Source organism: Falco punctatus (assembly GCF_963210335.1).
Source record: "Falco punctatus genome assembly, chromosome: 1".
NCBI lineage: Eukaryota > Metazoa > Chordata > Aves > Falconiformes > Falconidae > Falco > Falco punctatus.
Genome location: NC_137580.1, coordinates 119,430,754 through 119,455,395, shown reverse-complemented (window position 1 = coordinate 119,455,395; position 24,642 = coordinate 119,430,754). Strand labels below are relative to the sequence as shown.

At 52.1% G+C, this 24,642-nt stretch overlaps 2 protein-coding genes across 5 annotated transcripts in view; one reads left to right on the top strand and one right to left on the bottom strand.

Moving 5' to 3' along the window:
- Positions 1-10,171, bottom strand: part of CASKIN2 (CASK interacting protein 2) — a 41,349-nt gene extending 31,178 nt beyond the window's left edge. For 2 of the 4 annotated variants that reach the window (XM_080376389.1, XM_080376391.1), the window contains exons 1-2: positions 3,833-10,171; positions 851-1,576 (exon numbers count right to left, since the gene is read on the bottom strand). In XM_080376389.1, coding sequence (XP_080232515.1) covers positions 851-956 — 106 coding nt within the window. In that variant the 5' untranslated portion in view covers positions 957-1,576; positions 3,833-10,171. The remainder of the gene's footprint in view (positions 1-850; positions 1,577-3,832) is intronic. The other 2 variants (XM_080376390.1, XM_080376392.1) reach the window with 1 other exon arrangement.
- Positions 10,172-10,189: 18 nt separating this feature from the next.
- LOC308059557 (melanin-concentrating hormone receptor 1-like) lies at positions 10,190-23,218 on the top strand. The gene is made up of 2 exons (XM_080377086.1): positions 10,190-18,290; positions 21,701-23,218. Exons 1-2 carry the CDS (start codon positions 18,233-18,235, stop codon positions 22,747-22,749), a joined length of 1,107 nt encoding a protein of 368 aa, XP_080233212.1. The 5' UTR covers positions 10,190-18,232; the 3' UTR covers positions 22,750-23,218.
- Positions 23,219-24,642: the final 1,424 nt, after the last annotated feature.

Below are 24,642 nucleotides of genomic sequence, written 5' to 3'. Positions count from 1 at the left end.
GGACAGTTTTTTGCCCTTCCAGCTTTCCTGCACACACCCACGAGACCCCCCATGATGAGCCACCCTGGCAGGGGGTCCCACACCCCCAGCCCAGAGCAGCTCCTGTAGCCTGGGCAGGTGCTGTGCACCTTCCCCTGGTCACGCACCATACTGAAAGCCCTTTTATTTACTTTTCACGGTTTCCTTCCCTCCGCAGGTCTCAAGAAGCACCCAGGAGCTCAGCTCTCTAAAAGGGCACGTGGCACTGGTCACGATCTTCTCCTCCACCTTTATGCCCTCCCCGTCTCCTCCAGACGCCATGCAGTACCTGCGGGACCCCGGTGCCCTTGGGGACTGCCACAAGCCTGATATTCGCTCTAAGCTGTGCTTGCTGCTGACCCTTCCAAGAGCACACGCAAGAAAACAGCCCTGCTGAAGGGTTAAACATTACCAGACTGAAATTCAGGGTCTGACGATTGGTTCCAGTCGACTGGCTGGGATGATAATTTTTCACAAGATAAATACGGCCAGGAGTAAGCGGCAATTGCTAAAGACCTTTTGTAGCAGCATCCCCCACTAAGTGGCTTTGCTTCCCTCTGCCGATCCCCGCTCAGTAGCCCACACTTCAGGGCCTCTGGCCCAGAGCCCAAGGGGAACCCCAGCCCTGCCAGGAGGATCACTTACAGCCCGGTCATTCATCTGCACGGGCTGTGCTTGTGCTCCCACCTCCAGCCCTGGTGTAACTCACGCGCCAGGGTTCAGAGTCAGCACTTGCACCCCGGCTTGGACAGCACTGAGCCTGCTGCCAGGACTCACCCCCTGGGACAAGCAGTAGTGCCCTGCTGGGGAGGGGGAGCCCACAGCTCTGCACCTGGGTACTCACTGCTCTTGGATGCCTTGATCTTGGCCACCAGTTTCTGCACACCAGGTACGTCCCCGTTCTTCACGGCCTGGATCAGCTCCTGCTCTCGCCCCATCGTAGACAGGTAGGAGCAGCAGTGGTGTGGAAGGCAGAGACCCTCAGATCCCAGCGGTTTATAAAGCCATGGGAATAAGCCTGTAATTCCTCAAAACACACTTTGATGGGAGATGAAATCCAGCAAGAACGATGCTTTAGAATCCCAGGGACATAAAAACCAGAAGGAAGAAGCCTTTCTGTTAAGGGCAAAAGTCTTTTTCTGTGTTGGAAGAAGCAGGACCCGGATGGGGTTTGGTTGGAGAACATGCGATCAGTTAAAATGAGAAATAGTTCAGTGCTCAGGGACAGGCTCCCAGTAGCCCCAGGGCTTCGCAAGACACATCCAGGCAGCTCAGGCCAGGGTGGCCATTTGCAGTCAACATGAGGATGCCCTCAGCCTCTTGCAGCTCTCCTGGAGCTGGAGGTGTTATGCTTCGCTCCCCTCGCCAGGCTCTGCTGCGCCGATGAGTCCCTAATTCTTCCCAAAGGGATTACAGGCTCATTGCCATCTGGAAGTTATAGATCCTCCCTCTCTGGTGCTCATTAGCCCCTTCGTTTCAGCAGTCCTCTTGGCGACAGCGCAGCAGCCACGCTGGGGAGCCCTCCGCACGGCCAAGCCCCAGCACGGCAGCCCAGGACCTGCAGAGGAGAAGAGCAGAGTCAGCCCTCAAAGGCCATTTACCTCCCAGCTCCATCGTGACAGCTTTTGTATCTGTGCCGAAGAACGAATACTTTGCCTATATTTAGTCCTGGTGGGACTTGGCTCATCCTTGTGTTAAACTGAGAGGGAAGAACCTGTTGAGGAGACCTCCTGAGGGTGCTGTCGGGGAGGGGGGGGACGAGGAGGGGAATGAGGGCACAGCTCCTTTCCCATCCCCCTGGGGCTAATACACACACCACCCCCTTGCATAGGCAGCACACGGGGCTTGGGGCACCAGGGCATCTCCCCCTCTCCTTTCCCAGTGGAACCGAAGGGATGGAGCTGGGGAGGTTTAGCCAAAGTCCTCTGCAGCCGGTGGGAGTGGGTCAGCCTGCCCAGCACCCTCCCACACAGAGATAAACCCTCGCCCTCTGAATTACCCGTTGAAACTCAGTGCCGTGGGGCCCAAGACACTCCTTAACCAGTACATGAGCTCTGTCTGCCCTAAGTGAGGAGCTGGGTGTAATTGAGCAGCACAACCATGCTCAGGAGAACGGGATCAAGCCCATGACCTGACCAGCTAGGGTACCCCAGAGAGGGCACAGGGTCCCATGGCAAGCAGCTCACACCTCCCAGCCTGTGGTCTCCTGCTGCACCCGGGCGGCCCAAACTGGGTGGTGAGAAAATCCCTCCTGGTTCAGGGCCACGCATCTGGCAGGCTGCTCCAGTGCCTGGGGAGGAGCGTGTGCAGGAGGGTAGGGAGCACGCGCCATACCAGCTGCAAGGCCGTCACCACATCACCCCACAATTCTCCCCCTGTGCCAATCCAGGCCAGACCAGAATCTCCCCCAGCCACGCACGCTGTCTCCCTTGCCAGAGCGCTCTCCCTCAGCCGTTTATATAATAGCGGGTGTCGCTTCCTCCGAGTGATCGAGGTCACTGTTTCGAGGATGAAAACCACAGGGGAGAGAAGGCAGCAGCAGTAAGAGGTCCTGTCGGCTGGGGGCGGGGGGGGGAACACACACACAAACCCAGAAGGGGCATCCCACGGCACAGCAGCGCTCAGCCCACCCACAGTAAAGCTGGAAACTGCAGCTGTCCACCAGCACGGACCCCCCATGGGCTCCCTGTGCTCCAGCCCTCGCCAGGGCACTGCAGGATTCGGGGCAGCCGGAGAGGCAATGGTGCAGCGCTGGCTCAGATTCTGGGACAAGGGGATGCTGAGATTCCCACCCCAGACGGGGGAGTCCTCCCCCCATCACTGCTCCGGAGCCCACAATTCCTGCAGCAGACGAGCCCCTCACCACTGGGGATGGGGCGGGGGGGGGGGGGGGGGGGCTCAGTACCAGGCACTGAGACCAGCACCCACCGAACTCAGCTGTCACCTCCCTGCTCCTGGGGCACCTGCACCAGCTTTATCTACGTTACAAACAAGTTTCAGCCACTTGACTCAGCCTAAGCTCTCACCACAAACAAAACCCCTCCAGAAACCTCCTGTTGCACCGTCTTCCAACCTATTTCGTTCAACCCTGCGCACTGCATCCAACTTTGCGCTGCTCTTCAAAAGCGCTGGCAAAAAGCGGGTGCGTGGGCACGGAGCCTATTTACTCGTGTAGTAAAAAAAATCTGCGCGGCCTCGCTCAGCACTCAGCCCCGTGCTGCTGCCTCTCCCGGAGCACGCCAGGCTCAGCGAGTAACTCAGGAGTAGGGAGAGCTCCAAATACCGATCTCCACCTCTTCTACCCCTCGAGAGAGGAGCAGCAGCGAAGGTAAAATTCAAGAAACGCACAAAGCTGGAAAAGCAACAGCAAACATCCCTCCCACCCGAGCAGAGCTGAGCCTCCAGCCCAGGAATCCACCTGGAGAACCAAAGTATCCCAAACATTCCCGCAGCCAACAGCGGCGCCGGGAAGAAGGAGGGAGAGGAGGGAAAAAACAAACCAAACCAAAACAAAAACAAAAACAAACCAATTACGTAAGTTGAGAAGGAAAGATGTGAGGGAGCAGCAGGCACCCGGCTGGGTCCTGAGGGGCGGGTGGGGGACGCTCGCCCCCCCCGGGAGCCCCCGGGCAGCCAGCGGTGGGGGCACCGGTCGCACCTCCATCCCCCCCCTGCCCTGCGACCCCCGGCACCGGGCTGGGCCGTTCCCTCCTTCGGGGAGGGTTCGCGGGAGGGGGGCGAAGCCCAACCGAGACGATTCGCTCGGCTGCTCCAGCCGGGGCAGGCGGGCTCCGCAGCCGGCGGCCCCACTCACCTGGCGGCGCTCCCAGCCGCACCGCACCGGGGCGAGCCCAGCCGCACCGCGCCGGACCCAGCCGCGCCGCGAAGTACCGCGCCGAGCCAAGCCGCAACCCGCCGAGCCGTGCGGAGCGGTCCCGGTGCCGGTCCCGGTGCCGGCCCGAGCGAGCGGCGCGGTCCCGGCTGCCCGGCTCGCAGGGCGGCGCGGCGCTCGGCAAAGTCCCGCTCGGGCTGGCCCCGTCCCGGCAGGAAATCCCTCCCCGGCCCGGCCTGATTGGAAAAGCCCGGCGGGTTGTGCGGGCTGGGCAGGGCCGGGGCTGCTGTCACTCACCGTGATGCGCCGGCAGATTTGGGCAGGGGCAGGGCCGCGGCAGCCCGCCGTACCGGCACCGCTCCGCCCCGCCCCGGGGGTGCCCCGCGGCTCCCGGGCCAGCGGCTCGCTCGGAACGCGGTCCGGTACCGGCTCCAGGGGGCGGGACCGACGGGCTCCGGGACCGGCCCCGACGGGCGACCCCCTAGCCTCGGCCCGGGACCGGCACCGGTGGGAGGTCCCCCAAGCCTCGGCCCGGCACTGGCCCCGGTGCTCCGGGACCGACCCGGTGAGCGATCCCCCAGGCCTCGGCCCAGGAACCGATCCAGCGCTCCAGGACCGGTCCTGGTGGGAGGTCCTCCAGCCTCTCCCCGGGACCGAGCCGGTGAACGATCCCCGAAGCCTTGGCCTGGGACCGACCCAGCGCTTCAGGACCAGCCCCGGTGGGCGATCCCCGAGCCTCGGCCCGGGACCAACCCGGTGCTTCAGGACCGGCCCCGGTGGGCGATCCCCCAGCCTTGGCCCGGGATCGACCCGGTGCTCTGGGACCAGCCCCGTGCAGCGATCTGCCACCTCTAAGCCCTGGGTGACCCAGTCAGCCCTTTGCCACCACCAACCCCCCCTGGCAGAGGGGCTGCACAGAGTTGCTAATAGCACCCACAGGACAAAAACCCACCGATCCCCAGCTGCCAAGCCCCCGATTAATCCTACTCTCACAAAGCACTAAAACCACCAAAAATCACCTATTTCTGCCAGTCCTCAACAGAAACGCAGGAGCTGAGCCCTCCCCCAAGCACAGTTCCCTTAAAACAAGAGACTGCCTAATAAAGCTGGACAGCTTTTGCTGCATGATACCACTGGATTATCATCAACTAATCAGATTAAAAACACACGGAGGCTTTGATTTTATTCACTAAGTGCCCGGCCCACAGCTGCCTGGGGGAGTTGCAAAGATCTGGTACCTCTTCGAACCAGGTCCCGAGACATTTCGCCAAATGATGGTTTCATGAGCAATCCCAATAAGAAGGATCCTCATCAGGGAGGAGGAACTGACGTTTCAAGACACACCCTGCCTTTTCAGTTCTGGAATAAAGAGATTATTATGCACATCTAATTAGAAATGTCAACATTTTGTGGCTGCTACGTTGAAGCATGAAGCTGTAAGTAGCCCTGCTAGGAAGCACTGTGAAGTGAAAGGTCTTGTTATTCCTCCTGTGAGTTTTGCCAGAGCCTGTAAATCGCAGTGACATTTATAATAATCCCCTGAATTTATGTAGCACCTTTTGTCCTTTTAAGGATCTTAATTAAGCTTTGCAGCTCCCTGAGCACAGACCAAACCTCCTTTGCAAAAGAGGAGTCCAGGCCCTGCTTTGTACAAAATATGCGTCCTATTTCAGGCAGGGGTAGGACTTTTCCACCCCAGTGACCTCTGGCAGCACACTGTACCCCACAGAGAGGGCATGCCACACCAATATTCCCACTCAAAGGTGACGCCGCTTCAGTTACACTCGTGTGGTTAAAGCTGAGTAATTGAAGCTTTAATCGCTGGTGTCCTACAAGCCTTCGGAACAGAGGGTGCCACAGACTCCAAGGGGAGTTTACCTTGATTTACTAGAAATCCACAATTTCTAGCACAGCCTTTGACCATTAAACCATGTATTGGTGCCCCTGACTCCACACTGAAGCCTGATGCCTTTGCAGGCAGCGGCCCCCATTTCCTAGCACCTATCTCACCGCTTTCCATCAGCTCTCAGGGGTTGAACGGCTGCTGGGTGATCCCAGCACAAAGACCTGCCAGCCGTGGCCACCTCGCAGAGCAAACAGATCCACTGTGACAATTATTCCCCTGTGTCCGCAGAGCAGGTGCCGAGAGCATCGATTGCGTTTCCACTGTAGAGAAAACCCTTCCACATTTTGCTGCCTTTCTGCACCGCGGTGAGATGTTTGCAGACTAGGGGGGGTTCAGGGTACAGGCACCCTTGGGTGGCCGGCCCTGTCCTCAGCCCCTGCAGAAAGGTGCCTGAGGCAGCACCCATTCCTGTTCCCCTCCTTGGGTGCCTGGGGGCTCCCACCCGGCCGGTCTGCTCGTGTCCGGCCCCCCACCTCGCTCCCGCTTCCAGCTCTTCAGGTCGATGTTGCCATCTAGAGGCCCCGGCTACAACGATCGTCTCCTTGCAAAGTGTTGGGAAGGAGTTTTGTTTTGTTTTGTTTTTTAATTCAGTGCAATATTTCAAAGCAGCTGGTTTGGGTTAGGGGCTGAGGGGGAGGAGAAGAGTAGTTGCTCCTGCAGGTGATGTGGTTTTGACACAAAATGTCACTATGCAATGCTTTGCCAGCTCTCCCCAGCCCATGTCTTGGATGGCTGATTGATAGCTCCAGCTCACCCTGGCTCATCTCACGGCCCCAGCTGTGCAAACTCTGAGATTATTCTGAGGGTGGGGTAAAAAACGCAAAGTGATGCATTTTCTGCCAGGGAGGGAAGCAGCCCCACTGCAGGAGCAATGCACACAGCAGCATCCACAGCAGCTCTGCTGCCAGAGCTCGCTTCCAGGTGAGGCCAACAGACACAGCTGAGCGTGCAAGACTCCCACTCCCAGGTCTCACCCATGAAAGCTGAACTTGGAAAGTCACGGCCATCTCACCCCCACCGAGTGGGTGGGAGTTCTGCAAAGACCCATACCAGACATCCAGAACGTTTTAAGTATGTTATGAATCAGCTGGGTGGAGATATATGTCTCCTCTCTTAGCTATGGCTCAGGCTCCTCCTTTTGCTGCTGTTTAAAACCACAGGGAACATGCCCAGCTCAATGCAAAGACTTGCTGCTGCAACCCCAGGGCCACCTCTCGCACCCAGGCGGGGGGAGGCTCAGACTAAAATAGGAGTGAAGGCACCCATGCCGGCAGAGAGGGATCCCCATAGCAGACAACGTTGCTTTCCCTGGACTGCTGCCCAGAGCGGGGCTGGAACTGGTACCTGCACACCCCCAAAGGGCAACACCACAGCAGAGGCTGTGGTCCCCAACATTGGTACCATGCTATCTGTCCTGCAGGAAGGAAGGTGCAGGGTGAAGACAAAGCAGGGTAAGAAAGAGACTCTCCTGCACGGAATCAGGCCACAGCAGAAAGCAGGTTATTGCTCAGATTGAAAGCCACCCCCAGGAACCCTTCCTGCAGCTCCTGACATTCATTCCCACAGCACCTGGCTTGCAATGGGTGTCCTACTGCTGGGCTTCCGTCCTGCCTGTTAGCAGCCTGGCAAGTCTCGGTCATTCCCAGTGCTCAGCAGTCACATCCCATCCCCAGGGAGCCTTTCCTGTGCAGGCATCTGCTCTCTCCCATGTTACATCCGACAGGCATTTCCCACCTGGCTCAGCACTCCACCTTGCTGGCCACAGTGTCAAGGGCAAAGCTAGGGATGGACAGGAGATCTGGACACACAAAGTGCTTATGTATGTATTCTACTCCATCACCTTTTATAAATCCTCCTGGTAATAACTGCTACTGGGAGAAGTCCAAGGAGAAAAACTGGCAGGTTTGATCAAGAGGGAGATGCACTGCCCACAAGGAAGAGGATGCTGTTGTATTCCCTGGGACCAGGCTCTGGCAGGGAAGGGTTTGGGCCACTTTGGCCTCAGAAACCTCCTGCTCCCACACCACATACAGCAGAGCCACTGCAGCCTCTGGCTGGCCATCGCTGCCAGGAGGGCTTCAGTGCCAAGACACATCCCAGCCCCAGGCCAGAACCTGTACACAGCTCCGTGCACGTGTGGCCTGCAAAGCTGGACATCAGCTGTAGGATGAAAAGCAGCAGTGACTGCCCTTAGCAGAGCTGGTGGTACCTGCTGGTGGCAGACAGCAACGTAAACTGCACCCAGAGTCAGCACTTCACAGCAGGTAACAGGTCTTTGGAGGTGATTTAGGAAGCTCTTCTCAGCTACAGCCTTTTACAGCAAAAAATAAATCCCCTGCACCCATGCGACCTCAAGCAACCAGCCTTCAGTTCCATCATTCCACTGTAGTCCAGCTTCAAGCTCCCTCGAAAAGCAATGCCAAAGCCTCAGGTCAAACACGTACGAACTGGGAATTAAAGCCTGCACCAGCCTCTGCTCTGGCACAGCAAACCCTACACACAATCCCTTCCCCTGCATCCATGTGGGAACTTGGGCAGCCGCTGGCACGGGGCTCCCGGCAGGAGCAGCCTTCCCACGTGCCAGCACTCAGCTCCCACCGGACTCACCTCTCCAGGCACTCGTGTGCCGCTGCTCACGCTATCCTCCCGTCCGCCCGCTTTCCTCCTCTTCCACAAGCCTCCCCATGCTGACAGTCACTTCTTTCTGGTCCTGTGCCTTTCTTTTCTCTCGGTCTCCCTTGCTTAGTTCCTCACTCAGGAAATTAAAGATAATCCTCCCTTTTTTTGCTGCCGGATTCCCTGTTTAACATTCGCTGCGTGTGCTTGCACTGATTCGAAACGGGATTAGACTTTCTGTTGCTTTGATGTCAGTTGGGCTTTGCACTTAAGGCGGGGAGGGGGAAGAAAATGTCTGTTAACAAACCTCCTGGGTTCTGCCCCATCCACTTGCACCCATTCTGGAAATGAAGGTCAGGCAATTTACTGGCAGAAACTGGGTCCTTTTCCAGGATGAACCTGGGGGGAATAGACCGACCCACAACCCCAGCACTGCAGTCCCTGTGCTGGACATTATTCTCTGGAAATGCCCAGTTTTCAACCCTGACTCCATTATCGTCCAGCAGTGTGGAGGCTGAATGGCTCCCATGAGGAGGAAGGTATCATTAATCATCAGAAAACCACAACTCGTTGGCTGTCAGTGAATATTGCAACCTCCAGCTGCTGCACAGCAGGGAGCGTGCAGGCCACCAGCATCGCTTCAATAGAGACTGGGGCTCAGGGCTCCCCCCCGGGAATACCCCAAGCTGCTCATTTCTAAGGGAGAAGCAGGTGCTGCAGGATGGCTAAAATGGAAATCCATACCCTGTCCTCTGCGGTGTGGTGCTTGTCCTACAGCACAGGCCATGAATCGGGTATTTCCCTCTGCTTCCTTGTGCCGCAGCTTCTCCCTTTGGAGAACAAGGGCTCAGGGTTGTTTTCACTGGTTGGTACCTCCAACCCCAGACCAAAGCAGACGAAAAGCATTTTTCTCATGTTGTCTGCAAAAGTCTTGCTTTGCCTCAGAGACACTGCTCCTTGAGTCGACAATGTCCAAAACAGCCTGCAGCATGGTTTGGAACTGGGACATGATCTCACACCAGAAAAGAGCCTTTTAAGGGGTTCTTCAGAGCCACGACCAGGGCTGGGATCTGACAGTGGGTCCTATTCCTGCTCATGCAGGACAGCCCTTTCCTGGAGTGGTTCCTGGTGTTTTCTGCTGTCTGTTGTTCCAGCTCTGTTACCACCTGAGCTTCACTGCACAGGCAGTTGAGACTCTGGGTAACGGGCAGATCTGGGGGCTGCAGAACTGGAGAAGTTCAGATACACTTGGAGCCATCCCAGGACATTCTGCGGGTTATTTGGAAGAGCAGCTCCATGGATGAGAATAGTCCAGCCACGGCCAGGACCCACCTCCCGGACCTGTCCCTAGGGAAAGGCACAGCCAGTGCCTGCAGAGCAGAAGAGGGGACACACCTAAGCTCTCCCTGGGATCTGGCAGCCATAATACTTCTGTCACTCACAGCACACCGCTGTGTCGCAGCCCCGACAGGCACCACCACCATGTCAGGCATCCTCCAGGATTGCCCAGGGACTCGGGACGCGCCTCTGCCAACAGCACAGTGTCTAATCCATTTTGCCTGGTACACGCACACAGACTTGATTAATGTCTGCCATGAGCTCCATCCATCATCAGGGAGTAAAAGAGATTAACTCCGCAGCACGCCTGCCTTGTGTTGATCCCATTCTCCAGGCCTCCTGATTAATGGTGAGGCCGCCTTATCTGTCAGGCCAGGAAACACGAATATCCGGGTTGACTGGGGATGAAGGGGACCTGTGGGTTCTTGGGCTGCAGGCGGGCGCTTGCTGGCCATGGCATGTGCTGCCATCGGGGCATGTGCTGCCATCGGGGCATGCCGACACAGCCCTGCTCGCCACACTGCCAGCTCTGCTCCCCCTTCCCATTGCTCCCTCCATTCCCCTTGCTCCCTGCCTCTCTGCACCCTCCGCTCCTTCCTCCCAGCCATTCCCTGCCAAACTTGCGGAGATCGCCAGGGGGAGAGCAGCAATACATCCCTGCAGGAATGCAATGCCAGAAACCAAAGTCTGGGCTCCGTTTCCCCTCAGTGGTCAGTGGGGAAGATGTCACTCCCCATTCACAGAGGGGATTTGGATGAGCCAATTTAGAGTAACCTGGGAAAATCCCCTCACGGGGCTGCCAGTGTGGCTGCAGCTGACCAACACTGTAAAGGGCAGCTGCTCGGCTCGGCTCTTCCCCGAGAGGACATGCGTGTAAAGTGGATGCAGGGAATTAGTGGTGCCATCTGGACGGGCTCCAGCTCCTGCCCCTGGCTTGCTGCTGATGCTTCATTAACAGCTCCCTCCTTTCAGCTCCCATCGCCTTGGCTTCTGCTGCGATCAGCTGGGCTGGAGTTTTGTTGTCTTGGGTTTTTTCCAAGTGGAAATTATTTCTCATTTCTTTTAACAATCAGGACACAGAGAAAGAGACAGGAGAAGACGGAATTTCCAGGAGATGAAAGGGCAGGATTAAGGACATGGCTTTTGCTTTGTTATCCCTCTGGTGTGGCTAAGAAATGCCTTTCAGGAGAAGGCTTTAATTAACTATGTTTTTCTGACAGGAAAGAAACCTGGACCTAGAGATAGGACTGGTTTCTTGGGTCCACTGACAACCCTGGCTGCAACCTCAGCAACTCAGATTCATACACACGCACATGCTTTTATACAAAACTTACCACAATACATTTCAGTTTGCTTTACAAAGGCACTGACTGACCCCAGCCTGGAAAATAAGTCATAGAGTTAAAAAAACAGGCACGAGCAAGGCTACTGTGGATGGCACCAGCAGGAAGAGGATCTGAGCACACTGAACCACAGGGCTACGGTAGCTCAAGATGTGGGAAGGAGCTTTTGCATAGAGGAATAACCCAGGGCAGGAGGCAGTAGAAATATCTCCATTGTCTTCTAAACCAACAGCCCTTCTCACACAGCAGGAAAAAATCAGAGGGATAGGAAAGAAAAAGGCCTGGTGGCAAACTGGGCAAAAATTTAGAAAGCATCGCACTAATGTATCAGCATCCTCTACTGCCACAAAACCCTTCAGGAACTGAGTCAATCAAAAATAACATTTGGGGCCGATTTTCACCCAGATGAACTCTCTCCAAATATTTTAAGGCAACAAGCAAAATGGCCAACTTCTAGTTTGTTTAATCCTTCTCCTGAAACCTGCATCAAGCCTGAAAGAAAGCACCATCTCAGAAAACACCTTGTTCTGTGAGCCTGACCTGCAAAACTGGACATGGTACTGGGTCTGCCTGCCCGCAGCACCACCCCAGTCACCTCCCTGCACCCCGACTCTGCCCTGACCCACTTAATCTTTCTGCAGCTCAACTTTCTATGTAGACCTGGACACGAAAGGCCAAAAATCCATGCAGATTTCCAGGGGAAGCCTCACCCCCACCTCACACAACAACAGTAACTCCTGCCAGGGAAAATCTCACCTGGTCCCTCCAAGAATCACATTTGCCTTTTTTTGAGCCATGGTAAACAGGGAACTCATACCAAACCCACGTCTTGCTGTTTTCCCATCTTTCCAACTAATGAACACCCAGCCGATAACGAATGCTGATTGCTGTTGCTGAAACGTCTGTGCCTGCTCTTAGCATTTAACAGCCCAAGGGGCTAAGCGTTTACCAATTATTGTTTTCATAAGTGAGCATCGTTTTACTTTTTCATTACCATTTTAACAGGTTCCCACCTCTTCCAGTGCACTCAGTGACTGCCTCCAACCCCAGCAGATGTCTCCGTGCCCAGCGGCAGCACAGGGCACATATGGCTGATTTGCCAGGGGGGGAGCAGAAAGGAAAGAAACATCTGGCTGCTCCAGCAACCCGACTGCCAAAGTGAGCAGAGCTTTTCCTAGGGCCTGCAGGTCCATGTCAGGAGGGTTCCCCATCCCATGTTACCACTGTTAACAGCCCCCCTTCTCTATACAAGACTTTGGTCTCCCTTGTGATTTAAGTCCTTATTCATTTTACAGCTTTTGTTCTTCTCCACATCTTCTGCAACCTAAGAATTTCCTGAGAAATACTGTGTCAAATACTTTACTGGACTTGAGGTAGACTCCGTGCACTGCAGCTCAAAAATTAGCTGTTACTGCTTTCCTCCCTCCTGCCCCTGCTCAAAATCAGGCACAGCAGGATTGCAGTCTCTGGTTATAAAACACAATTTTTATTTTTTTTTTTTTTTTATTAGCTCTGTCATAAATCCTCACACTTGGATTTGCAATTTCATGTGACAGCTCTTTCCAGGCACCGACTAGAGTTTATCTTGTCTCCCTGACTTGAACCTCTCCGGATTTTTTAGTTTTGCTTCATCTCAGATCTGCAATTTCCATTTGGGTTCAAAATCATCACTCTTATTGAAAAGGGTGGCACAGCACTCAGCTTGGGTTGGGCAGATATCTGTTCTTGGTCATCAACCCCTGCTGTATCAATCCTCCTGCCCTGCCTCCTCTTGACCCCCCGTGCGCAGTTACCTGCAAGCTACAGATCTAAGCCAAAAGTTTTTCCCCGTTCAGACTTCAGGTTGCAGCTGCCTCCTCCTTGTGCTGACGCTTGTTCTTGTGGAAGGGAAGCACAGTGACTAACACGTATACCATGCAGCAGGATCTGCTCCCTGGGGGCTCCTGGCTGTTTCTGGCCAACACCAAGAGCTGCCGGCAGCTTCTTATCTCTGACTGCGGGATCTGCCCGTTTCACCAAGCACGCATCCGCATCCCTGACCTCAGCGCATCGGCTGCAGACAGCCGCAGAGCCCGCCAGCCTCCCGGCTTTCCCGTCACAGGGCAAGCCCTGCTTGGCCCCTTCTTGTTATTTTTGGCCGTGCTTTTGTCTCTGGGATCCTCTAACATTTAGCAATGAAAACAAAACCACAGAAGGCTGCTGCCCTGGCCTTTGGCTCGCAGCAAGTAACCGGGACCGACAGAGGCTGAAGGCTAAAACCTCAAATTAGCAGCGTGGGACTGGAGTGAGCCAGCGCTGACCAGGCAGCTCAGACCCATCATTTCAAGGGCAGGAAGCCTGCAGGGAGAGAAGAGGTGGTCATCTGCTTTCAGATAGGTGCCTGCTTTGTGCTAATGAATTAGAAATCCAGCGTGGATAACAGGAAGGTTTAGATGATTGTTTAGCTAAGTATTCCTGTAAAGCCCTGTGTAACTATCAAGTGGCTGAGAAAGGGAATTCACCCTGCTGCATTCATTAGACACACACATATAAGAGAAAGCAGAGTCTGGGAGTGGGAGATCAGGGGTTTGCTCATGGCTCAGTCTCAGGCTACAGCTCCATATTCGATAACACCAGCTCAGAGCAGTCCCAGGTCACGCGGTAGCACTGATCTGAATTGAGTCAGGCATCAAGACGTGACAGCAACTTTCCAATCAGCCAGACCATATATGCAGTGCACCTCTGGATCGATGACAGCAATGCCTGAGTCACCATCAAGTTGCCTTGATGAAGTTACTCCTTCAAATCTTTGGGTTCTCTGTGGTGGTTTTTTGGTTACTGTTTTTTTAAAACAAAATATTACATTCAGCACGCATCCCTCTGTGGGGATACAGACAGTTGTGCTGGGATAATCATTGCAGGAGGGCGGATAAGATGCTGCCTAAGCCAGCACTGTTGTAAAGGGAATTACTGTCAGTTTTTGACCTCAAGCTCAGTATGTGGCTTTAGGAAAATTATTTCATTTTGCCACATGACATTTTCCTTCCCTGTAGATGAGAAGTGATAGCAAAGACTCACTTTCTAGAATCTAGGGAGGCAAAATATATCAGTAGTTGGAAACTACCTCACCAATCTTGTCTGAAAATGGGTGAGACTGATGTGCAGCTATCAGACAGAGGCAACAACATTCAAGTACTCAGACAGTATGAAGGGTTGCTGTACCATGTCTAACACATCCTGAATGAAATCATCCCTACCACGAAGGATACTGCAAGGGCAAAACTTCACCCATTAGGCTATTTGATCAAGATGAACAAAGAGCTAAACAATAAAAATCCAGAAGCCCATTCTGTTAAGTCTGGAGTTGTAAATAAGGAGACCAGTGAGTTAGAAGGGAGGATTTGCAGCTTGGTTCTTAGTGAAGGTTCCTCTCTCCAGAGTGCCAATCAGAGTAGTAGCTAGGTGCTAATTAGCAAATGAGAAAGTCCCCATTTAATGAGGAAATATTTGGTGAAATGAGCTGGGGAAATGGTTTCAGTAGTGTGGTAACAGAAGCCAGTGCTGCATTTTGCCTCATGGGATGCTGTGGTTCTACTTGCGTTGTATAAGACGGGATCTCCAGCTGGGACAGATGCAGGGAATATAACTAATTACTGAAATGCAAGAACTTTCAGGGTTAAGCCACTGTTAGACCAGCCAGATTCATTCCCTAGTCACAGAATTTGCCTAGCAGCAGCTTTAGAAGATTACTATCTTTCTTCACAATGGTGGTGTTGCAGACAGGATGGTCTAAGTGTAGCAGCTATGCCAAGTTTGTAGGAAAAAGTAATTTTTTTTCTTTTATGTTCAAGGGCTGAATTCCATTTCCACACCTTTATCTACATCATTAGGCTGTTGAGATGGCAGTTCCCTGCTTAAATGTTAATTACTATATATCTCTTTTAAGGTGTGTTTTCAAGGGGTTAGTGCCTCAGTCTTCCTTGTAATTAAATGGAGTGGTTAGTACAACTCCTTGGCTATATCCCAAGGTTCGTTGAGAGCTCATCCCTGCTGCAGCTTCCAGTAGATGAGCACTCACAGAACTAGTCCTTCAGAGAGCTGCTGCCTTCAAGTGTTCAGCCAGATAATGAGCCGAGTACTGTGCCTGCTCCTCCCGGCGATGGCAAGGTCTATGCACAGACAGGCTGTGCATCGCCAGTTGCTGCAGTTAATATTCCTCTCCTCTTCTCCATCCTTTCAGCCTGGCGGGGCTGGTTTTGCAGAGACCAGCCCCTCTTTGGGGCAAGAACTTCCACAGATTATTGACGTAGCATAAAGAGAGAAGCAGACCTTGTCAAAGTCTGAATATAAAAGTTCAAAAATAAAACAGCCACATAGCCATGCTGGTGAAGAGAGTCTCAAGTACTGAGCACGGCTTTGGTATCGCAGCTGTGACACATGTGCAGCAGCGAGAGAGTGGCTGCGGTTTATTATGCCCCTGCAGCTGAGAAGAAGGAATTACGGCTTCCTCAAATACTAGGTCTTTTTTTCAGTGAAGAGCAATATTTGAGATTGCAAATGAAAAAAATAATGTTGTGCTTTGGAAACTGCTAAATTGAAATGTCAGTTTCTTTCTTTGAAAGCTGTAAGATAGCTTGTTCCTCTGCAGGGAAAGAGATTAGGAGCTTGTCTATGCAGGGAAAATGTTTGGAATACCAACTGCCCGCCAGTTTCCCATGCAATCACTCATACTCTGTACTTAAGGCTGCATTAAAAAAAAAATTACCTGAAGGTACTCTTTGCAGAGGACAGCACCCTGTTCACAATAGCTCTCCTGCCTTAGCTCCACCATCCCAGTACACAAACCATAGGTTGTTGTCATGGTTTCACCCCAGCCAGCAACTCAGCCCCACGCAGTCACTCACTCTCCCCTCAGTGGGATGGGGGAGAGAATCAGAAAAGTAAAAGTGGGAAAATTCGTGGGTTGAGGTAAAGACAGTTTAATAGGTAAAGCAAAAGCTGTGCAGGCAAGCAAAGCAAAGCAAGGAATTCATTCACCACTTCCCATCGGTAGGCAGGGGCTCAGCCATCTCCAGGAAAGCAGGGCTCCCTCATGTGTAGCAGTTACTTGGGAAGACAAATGCCGTCAGTCTGAAAGCTACTTCACCACCACCTTCTTCCCCCAGCTTTACATGCTGAGCATGACATCATATGGTATGGGGTATCCCTTTGGTCCGTTGGGGGTCAGCTGTCCTGGCTGTGTCCCCTCCCAGCTTCTTGTGCACCTCCAGCCTATGCATTAGCAGGGTGGTGTGAGAAGCAGAAAGGGCCTTGACTGTGTAAGTGCTGCTTAACAATAACAAAACCATCCCTGTATTACCAACACTTTTCAGCAGAAATCCAAAACATAGCCCCATACCAGCTATCCTGAAGAAAACTAACTCTATCCCTGCCCAAACAGCACACTTGCTTTGCAGTAGTAACCCTTGAGAAGAACACTAGTATTTGCCCAAGATGTGAGGGGGGTGGGTGGGGAAAGGGTCTTTTAAGAAAATATTAAGTGGCTGAGAAACACCACTTTTTCACAAGCAGCTCAGGTTCAAAACTGTCTTTACACCATGGGTATCTGCCAGGGAAAAGCCTCTTGGGCAAATCACTGACTGAGGCAACTCCAGAGACTCAGTGGAAAGTTCATAGTATAGCAGGCAAATTGGTCCCAGCCTGTCTCCTGTTCCTAAGAGCTACAACACCTGGGCAAAGCACGCTCCAGATTTCTGTCTGCTGCTGGTCCACTAGAGGACAACCTAATGATGATGAACTCTTTTGGCTTACACAGTAGAAGGCCCATACCCAAAATGCCGCTGCCAAATCTGGTTTACAGCTCATGCTGGGACTGTTGCTGGTACATGTGCTAAGCCTCATTTTTAACGGTACAGATTACTTCTAGTCCTGATTGATACAGACCTATAAAGCTCCAAAAAATGGCACCTACAGTTGATGCCAGCCTTTGTTACTACAGAGAAAGAGACAGAAGCAAGGGAGATTTGCAGACAGCCAGACGTAATTTTTATAAAGCAAACCCAATCCTCTACGCTGCACCGTACCACAGAGAAAAAGATGCCTGTTGCTGCTGGTTTTCTTACAGACTTCTGACATGATATCATGCTTTTTCAGCCCAGGAAATGCTCAGAGGTACAGAATGATCCTTTTGCCCTGGTAACATGTGATTTATTAAATCATAATGGAGGGACCCAACTCATGTAAACAATAAGCAGGAAGAACAACATCAGCAGCTCAAAGCCACAGAAAAGAACAGGCTACTGCTTTGGCAAGACAAAAAGCAAAGCAGCTTCTCAAAACCTAGGTGGGTTCGTTCTTGCCTAGTATTTTAAGGGCGGGGGGGGAAAAACACAAATAAATTCGAGTTAGCAATAGAGTTAATTTCTGGAGCTAGGAAGCAAATGAACTGTGGCAAGATGTGAAGCAGCAGAAAACAGCAGAGAATTAATTACAAGTTAACTGTCTCAGGTTGGAATTAGAGGGATCAGAGAGTCAAAGCAACAGTTTTCAGTGAGTAATTTGGTGCCTTGACATTCCCCAGCCTTACTAGTGGGGGACTGGAGATGAAAAGTGCATGTGACTCTGCAAGGGAGGAGACCACACACTAAAGGCAGGAGAGCAGAGCTACTTGAAAGGCAAACTGAAGGCAAATCAGAGCTACTGATACTCCTCTCCTAGTGACGATAGCGAGAGCAGGCTAGCTGTGATTAGGAGGGCGCAGATCCTAGCCATCCCTTCGGGGGCGGCACGGGGAAGTGATGTGAAGGGGCGCTCGCCGCAGCCCTACCCAGCCCCCCGGCCCCCTCCCACCCTCCTCCCTGCCCGGCTAAGGGAGGGCAGCCGCCCCGGTCCCACTCAGCACCGGCATTCCCTCCCACCCGACGGCGGTGGGGGGATGCTCTCAGCCGACGAGGCTGGCGGAGTCAGCTGCTCTTTGATGTCAGCAGGTGCTCGGGGCTCGGCGGGGCGGGGGTGGGCGAGCGGAGCATAGCCTAGCCGCAGCCTCTGCTCGCCGCTGCAAAGGGGCTCCTGCCTCCCGCACGCTCTGCCCGGCCGCCCCGCCGGGGAAAGGCGGAGAGGGGGGGCCGCTTGATCGCCGCCGCTGATCCACCGAGGGAACTTGCCCAACTTTCTCCGTCCCTGCCACCGGGACTCGCTGCCATGGCCGTCGCCAACTCCTCCCGCAACTTCTCCGCGCCGGAGGCTCGGAACGGCTCAGGTGAGGGGGCCTGCGGGGGCGCACCTCCCCGGCGGGGCCGCGGGGCTGGGCGGGGGGCGCGGAGAGCTTTGCGGGGGGGGATCCGACGGCACAAGCCCCTTGTGCCCTCCTGCTGACAGCAGGGTTGCGAGTACCCCGTGGAGGCTGAGCGCAGGGACACCGCCCCCCCGGCACCCCCTCCCGCACCGGGCCGCATTCAGCACCCGAGGGCGGACAGCTCCGCGCCCCGGGCGGCGGGACGGGCCCCGCGCCCCGCCCGCCACCGCCGCCACCAGCAGCTCGGAGCGACCCGCTGCCGTCTGGCTGTGAGACAGCGCTAACTCCAGCAGCCCGCTGGTCTTAGCTGCAGAGATGACCCAGCCCAGCTAGACAGGGAGGGGAGCAAGGCGCAGAGAACAGGAGGCATCGCTGGGGAGGGAAGTGGTGACCCTCATCACCCTCCTGTTTTCTCCATGCTGCCGCTGTTCCCAAAGCAATAGTTTGGGGTCAGGCAGGCTAACTCTCCATGGTACAAGTGGGTGAAACTCTTCAACAGAAGGTGTTTTATATGTGGTCTTTGTCCCCCTCTGCACCAGTATGTCCTTTATAATTCTGCTTCCTCCTGAAATGCAGTAAAGACGTAGTTTCTTTTGTATCTGGGCATGGCTGAGGACAGCATTCACCTTAGAGGGGAAAAAAAAGAATAAATTAGGCCAGACCTCATTCAGTTCACATAGTGCAGTCCCCTTTGGGACTTTCAAAAGGAGTTAGAGGGCAGCCACAGATCTACAAGCAAGAACAAATCAATGCCTGAAGTACCTGTTTCAGTAAACAAAATACAGCCACTTGAAAGTGCACAGAATCAGCACTGAAAATTCAGATTCAATGATTTCTAAAGCCTCTTTCAGCTTGAGATAAGAGAACTTTGGATAACTTTGACACTCATGCACTTCTGACTCCAGCCTATAATACACACAAAAACTATAGCATCACACTAGCTTCCAGCTAATAACACTTGAAAGTCCCACTTGTACAAATACCAACAGCAGGAAAGATGCTACAACACTACACAGATTACATTTCACACAAAGCCTTTGGGCTTGCACACATTCTGCTTTAAGGCCAGCTCAGCTCATTCCAAATGTTACAGGATCACCATGAACACTGCATTGATTATAGTACAGGAAAAGGACATTTTGTCCCAATTTCCAGCTAACCAAGTGGCATTTACATTTCACTTGTACAATCAATTCCTGCTACATTCGTAACAAAATTTGGGGCTAAAAGAGAGGAGAGCAGAACTCATAACAGCTACATGCAGAACAGCAGAACCACAGTCATTCCCTTCCAATTTCAAGTCTGCCATCTCCAAGCATTAAGGAGGTGTGAGATCTGTTTCAATGTTCAGAGGATGCACAGGTTGGATGCTGAAGAATAGGGTGCTGATGACAATATCTTACCAAAGCTATGTAACATGGGGCATTTCCTTGGATTAATGAGCAGCCAGGAGGAATAGGGACCATTTAAGCCCCCATGAGTGGCCTGGATCAGGCTTTTTTTTCTTATCAGCCAAGCCTGGCTTTTGCCTTCAGGCTCCTGCCAGTTCTCCTGTGCCTCATGGGCTGCTTTCTGTCATCTGCACAGAGGCTTTCCAATAAAATGGCGCAGCAACCACTTCATAGATTCTGACCTTGGCCTTGCTTATGCCCTAGCTGACTGCTTCCTAGTGCCAGAAGGACTGAGGCAGTGGCAGCTCACCATGTCCCACTTCTAAGAGCACTGAAATATTACATACAGTTGATATGGCACACATTTTTCTAGTCACAGACCAGGCCAGCAATGTAGCCCCAGCTATCTTGCCAATTCAGTCAAGCTTCTCTCTCACACCAGAGTAAATCTGGAGAAGTTTGTACTCAAGAATTTTAGGGGTCAAAGTCAGCAAATACCACCTCAGCATATAGGCACCACTTTGGCAGAAACAACACCTTTAAGTATCTGTCATTTCACTTAATTTCATTTTCAAGATTTCCCTAGGTTCTGTTGGAGGAGGCTTCTCCTACAGGTATAGGCTTCTAAGGAGAAAGAACAGTACAGTGACTGAAAGCATTTCCAATTAACAGCACATTGAATCATCTGCAATTCAATGAAAGACACATGCAGTCTTGGCTCATGTGTAACAGCCACACAAATAACTCGCACAAAACCTTCCCCTAGAAAAAAAAAAAAACAACAAAAACCAACAAAACCACCAGGTCCCATAGGAGAGAAGTAATGAGATGAAATGAGATTTGCCTCAGCTGAGAAGGGCTATTTCAAACTCCATCACACACTGCACGTGTCAGTCTTGCAGAACAGAGAGCACTGCGATCAGTGCCTTAGACACCACCTTCTGTGTTCAAGAGCGAAAATCCCTGTTGGTTGGTGCTGAGGGCTTGTGGCTTCAAAATGTGATTTTAAACCCATGTTAGGGACAAGGCAAACACAAATTTGGTTATGTTTGGGCCTCACACCCCTAAAAGCAGCAGTCAAGCATCAGTGCTGATAAACTAAGCGTTATCAGGCAAGAATTCTGCCTTGGAAATCCACCTACATCCAGAACTCAGACACAGCAGCTTTAAGTCATGTTTTTCTCCTTGTAGAACTACGGCATTCCTTGTTGAAGGGCCACTCTGAAACATACTCCCAAATCCCTGTCTGGCCATACACCTGGATTTCTTTCTAGGAAAAAAAACCCCAAAACCCTAGAGAAAGGGAGTGGGGCAGAGAAGGAAGATGGAAAGGAGTGCGTGCTCTGGCTTAACCCTGACAAGAGAGCTGGGGCCCAGCCAGGGTACAGTCCCAGATCTCACAATATAGATAAGCATTAGTTATCTGCCTGCATGGTCAATGAACTCTATGTCTCATACGGTACAATAGATAAACCACCCAACTGACAGGCTGAAGCTTTTTGACAACAGCTTGGGCATTGACTACATCCAGATTTTGGCACCCATGTGGAGGCTTTACACCTCGGATGTGCAAAGCACTGGGTACCTCACAGACTTGCCTCAAAAATGGCTGGACACCCAGAAGTCCCTGGAAGAAAAGTTACTATCAACTCAGCCAGGCACTGGTGAGTGCAGAGGCACACCAGCCTGATTTTAGTCCCCCAAAAAAGAGCTGGGGAGTTTAAAAGCAGGACAGAAGTATACCAGGAGAGCTGAGGAAAGATGCCTAAACACAGCCAGATTTGGGTGGTGTGCTGCAGGTACTGAGTGGCAGAGAAGGAAGTGTCAATCCCCAGCTAAGCTTCTGCAAGTATTGCAGAGGATCTTAAACATCCTTCCAAGCTACATCTTTGAGGGGGATCCAGCTGCATGGCAGGACAAACACACAGAGGTGTAAAGAGGTTGCCTCCAGGTTGCGCTCACTGTTTTGGTTTGTTTTGGCAGTAGCAGAGAAGCCAGCACCATACACCAACGTGATCATGCCAAGTCTCTTCAGCATCATCTGTTTCCTGGGCATTGTCGGGAACCTCATTGTCATCTACACTATCATCAAGAAGAAGAAGCTGAGATGCAAACAGACTGTGCCTGACATTTTCATCTTCAACCTCTCCATTGTGGACCTCCTTTTCCTCTTGGGCATGCCCTTCCTTATCCACCAGCTCCTAGGAAATGGCTCGTGGTATTTTGGAGCTCCCCTATGCACCATCATCACCGCCCTGGACACAAACAGCCAGATCACCAGCACCAACATCCTTACAGTGATGACACTGGATCGTTACCTGGCGACTGTCTACCCTCTAAAATCTACCTATGTCCGGACCCCATGTGTTGCAGCTCTAGTTATCTGCTTGGTGTGGCTCCTCTCCTTCCTGACCATCATTCCTGTGTGGATGTATGCAGGTCTTATGCCTCTGGAGGATGGGACTGTCCGCTGTGCTCTCTTGCTTCCCAACCCAGAGACTGATATCTACTGGTTCACCCTCTATCAGTTCATGCTGGCATTTGCTGTGCCATTGATTGTGATCTGTGTGGTCTATTTTAAGATCCTCCAGCACATGGCCACCACTGTGGTCCCGTTGCCCCAAAGGAGCCTCCGGGTACGTACGAAGAAAGTCACCCGCATGGCCGTTGCTATCTGCTCCGCCTTTTTTATTTGCTGGGCTCCCTTCTACATCCTCCAGCTGGTTCACCTTGGCATCGACACACCATCCATGGCCTTCTTTTATGCCTACAATTTTGCCATTAGCTTGGGCTATGCCAACAGTTGCCTCAATCCCTTCCTCTACATTGCCCTCAGCGAGACCTTCAAGCGCCAGTTCTTAGTGGCCATCCGCCCTGCAAGAGAGCCATGTCACAACAGCAGCTCCATCAACAACAACAGCATGACAGAAGCCAGCGTGTGTCTGAAACTGGCACCAGAATCCACCCACCAGACTCAGTTTCTGGAGGACTTCTCCCCACGTTCACTGCCCATAACTGTGGCTGTTCACTAGGGCACTCTGAAGTGACCATAGCAGAAAGCCTTCAGATCTGTAAGTCAATGGAAAAGCAGCAGCTTCAGGCAATTCTTGGTGAAGCATATGAACGACAAGTTTCCACCTCCAAGAGTCCAGGTGCCTCCCTTTTTCATTGTAGGGCTCTGCTCCTGCACCACCCTTGGCCTGTGACATGCTGCGTGCTGCTGCTTCTTTCCACTCCTGCATGGGAGGACTCTATCATATAAGACACTGGGCCCCCAAAGAAGATGAATGAAAAAGAGAGAAAGGACAGAAAGAGGATTTCATGGGGGAATGTTCACCCTGAAAGAGTAAAACCTTTATCAGCAACGCTGCCCAATGATTTCTGGCATCTTGGTCTGACCAAGGCTCTTAAGCAGCATATCAATATTGACCTTCTTCATTCAAAACTCGAACTTTTGAAACACGATGTCATATATTTAGTTTTGATTAAAAAACTGACCTGCAAACTTTGATGGCTGGGCTCATATCCTAGAAGCAAACAGCAGAGATCCTGGGGCCAGAATTCTCACCTAGGTCTGTTGCTTGGTCTTTTGGTGCAGACCCATCTTCCTTCAGTGGGCTGTATTGTTTGGCAACCAAGAAGTTTTCAAGAACTGGCTAATTTTGATGCTAATCCTAAATATTTCAAGCAAAAGCAGGCAGATAACAATTGCACTGCTTTAAGGGACTGCAAACAATTCTCAGAACTGCCAGTGCTAACACCAGGTTTGTGGCTTTTCATGCCAATGAGCAGATTTTCATGCTGCTGGTTCCTCACGCTGTTCTTGTGCCTCACAGTCTGCACGGCTATTGGGGAATCCCAGGTGGAGGGTTTAAAACATGACTAAAAACCACAATGTGCAGAGGTCTGTGGAGTGAGCAGCTGTGAAAAGGCAGCTCAGAGGAAGCAGAGTTGCTCATGCAGCTCCCTCAAAATAACAAATGTTTTCAAAGTTAAAAGAGGGAAAATTAAATGTCTGTGTTTTGTATATGCAGCTTTAACAGTCAGAGGCTAGGGAATAACTTTGCTCATTACAAAGACTAGAGAAAAGACAGCACAGATCAGCTAAACGCAGGGGATTATACTGATAGCCTGTGCAGGGCTCCCAGGGGAACGCGCAGGCATTGTTCAACACTTTGTCAAACATGGAGAAACTGGTTACTGTAGATGAATTTAACATAAAAAAGAATTAAAAACATCAAACAGCACAAAAGAATTTGTTACCGTACTTATGGTTTCATGCCACCAGCTACCCACAATATACCCAGAACAGAAATTCACCCTTACACAGCAAAACTGTGTCACCTGCACAGGACTTTCTAAGCCACATGCACACTTACAGGTACACCTAATGCACACAACACGACACTCAGAGGTATTTAAGTACAACCAATGCTTCAGTCTACACCCTGTAGAGAACACACAGTTCACTCACCTCTGGCAACTAAAGCAGGCGGGTGCCCTGACACCATCAGACACCATTCGTTGCTTTTTGTGTCATTGAACAAACTTCATAACAGGGTTTCTCTGTATTTCATCCCAGGCTCTGTCAACCGACACCCACCACAGTAGCACATCCACACTGGGACTGTAGGATATCTTGTCAGTTTTTTGTCCCTGTTTCCCTGGTCAATAAAGCCAGACACATACGCAGCTTTCAAGCTTTATGACTTTAAAATCTTAGCCCCATTTTAACTGCCAGGAATTTTCACCTGCTGTTATTCATGGAGCTGCTTTGCTCTTTGGTCAGTACTCTCCCCAAAGGGCTCAGGAGCAAAGGTTGAGGAAGATGTGTGCTGTGCCAAGGCAGATTTGCTCTCAGGACAAGGGAAGCTATTGTGTTACCTTTCTCCCATAAGGAAGTTAAGGAGAGGACTGGCATGCTT

What these genes read in the sequence shown, in the direction of transcription:
- LOC308059557 (XM_080377086.1), top strand. Translation starts at nt 18,233, where the DNA reads ATGGCCGTCGCCAACTCCTCCCGCAACTTCTCCGCGCCGGAGGCTCGG. An exon ending in GGAGGCTCGGAACGGCTCAG is followed by an intron (nt 18,291 to 21,700) that starts GTGAGGGGGCCT and finishes TTGTTTTGGCAG; the next exon opens with TAGCAGAGAAGCCAGCACCA.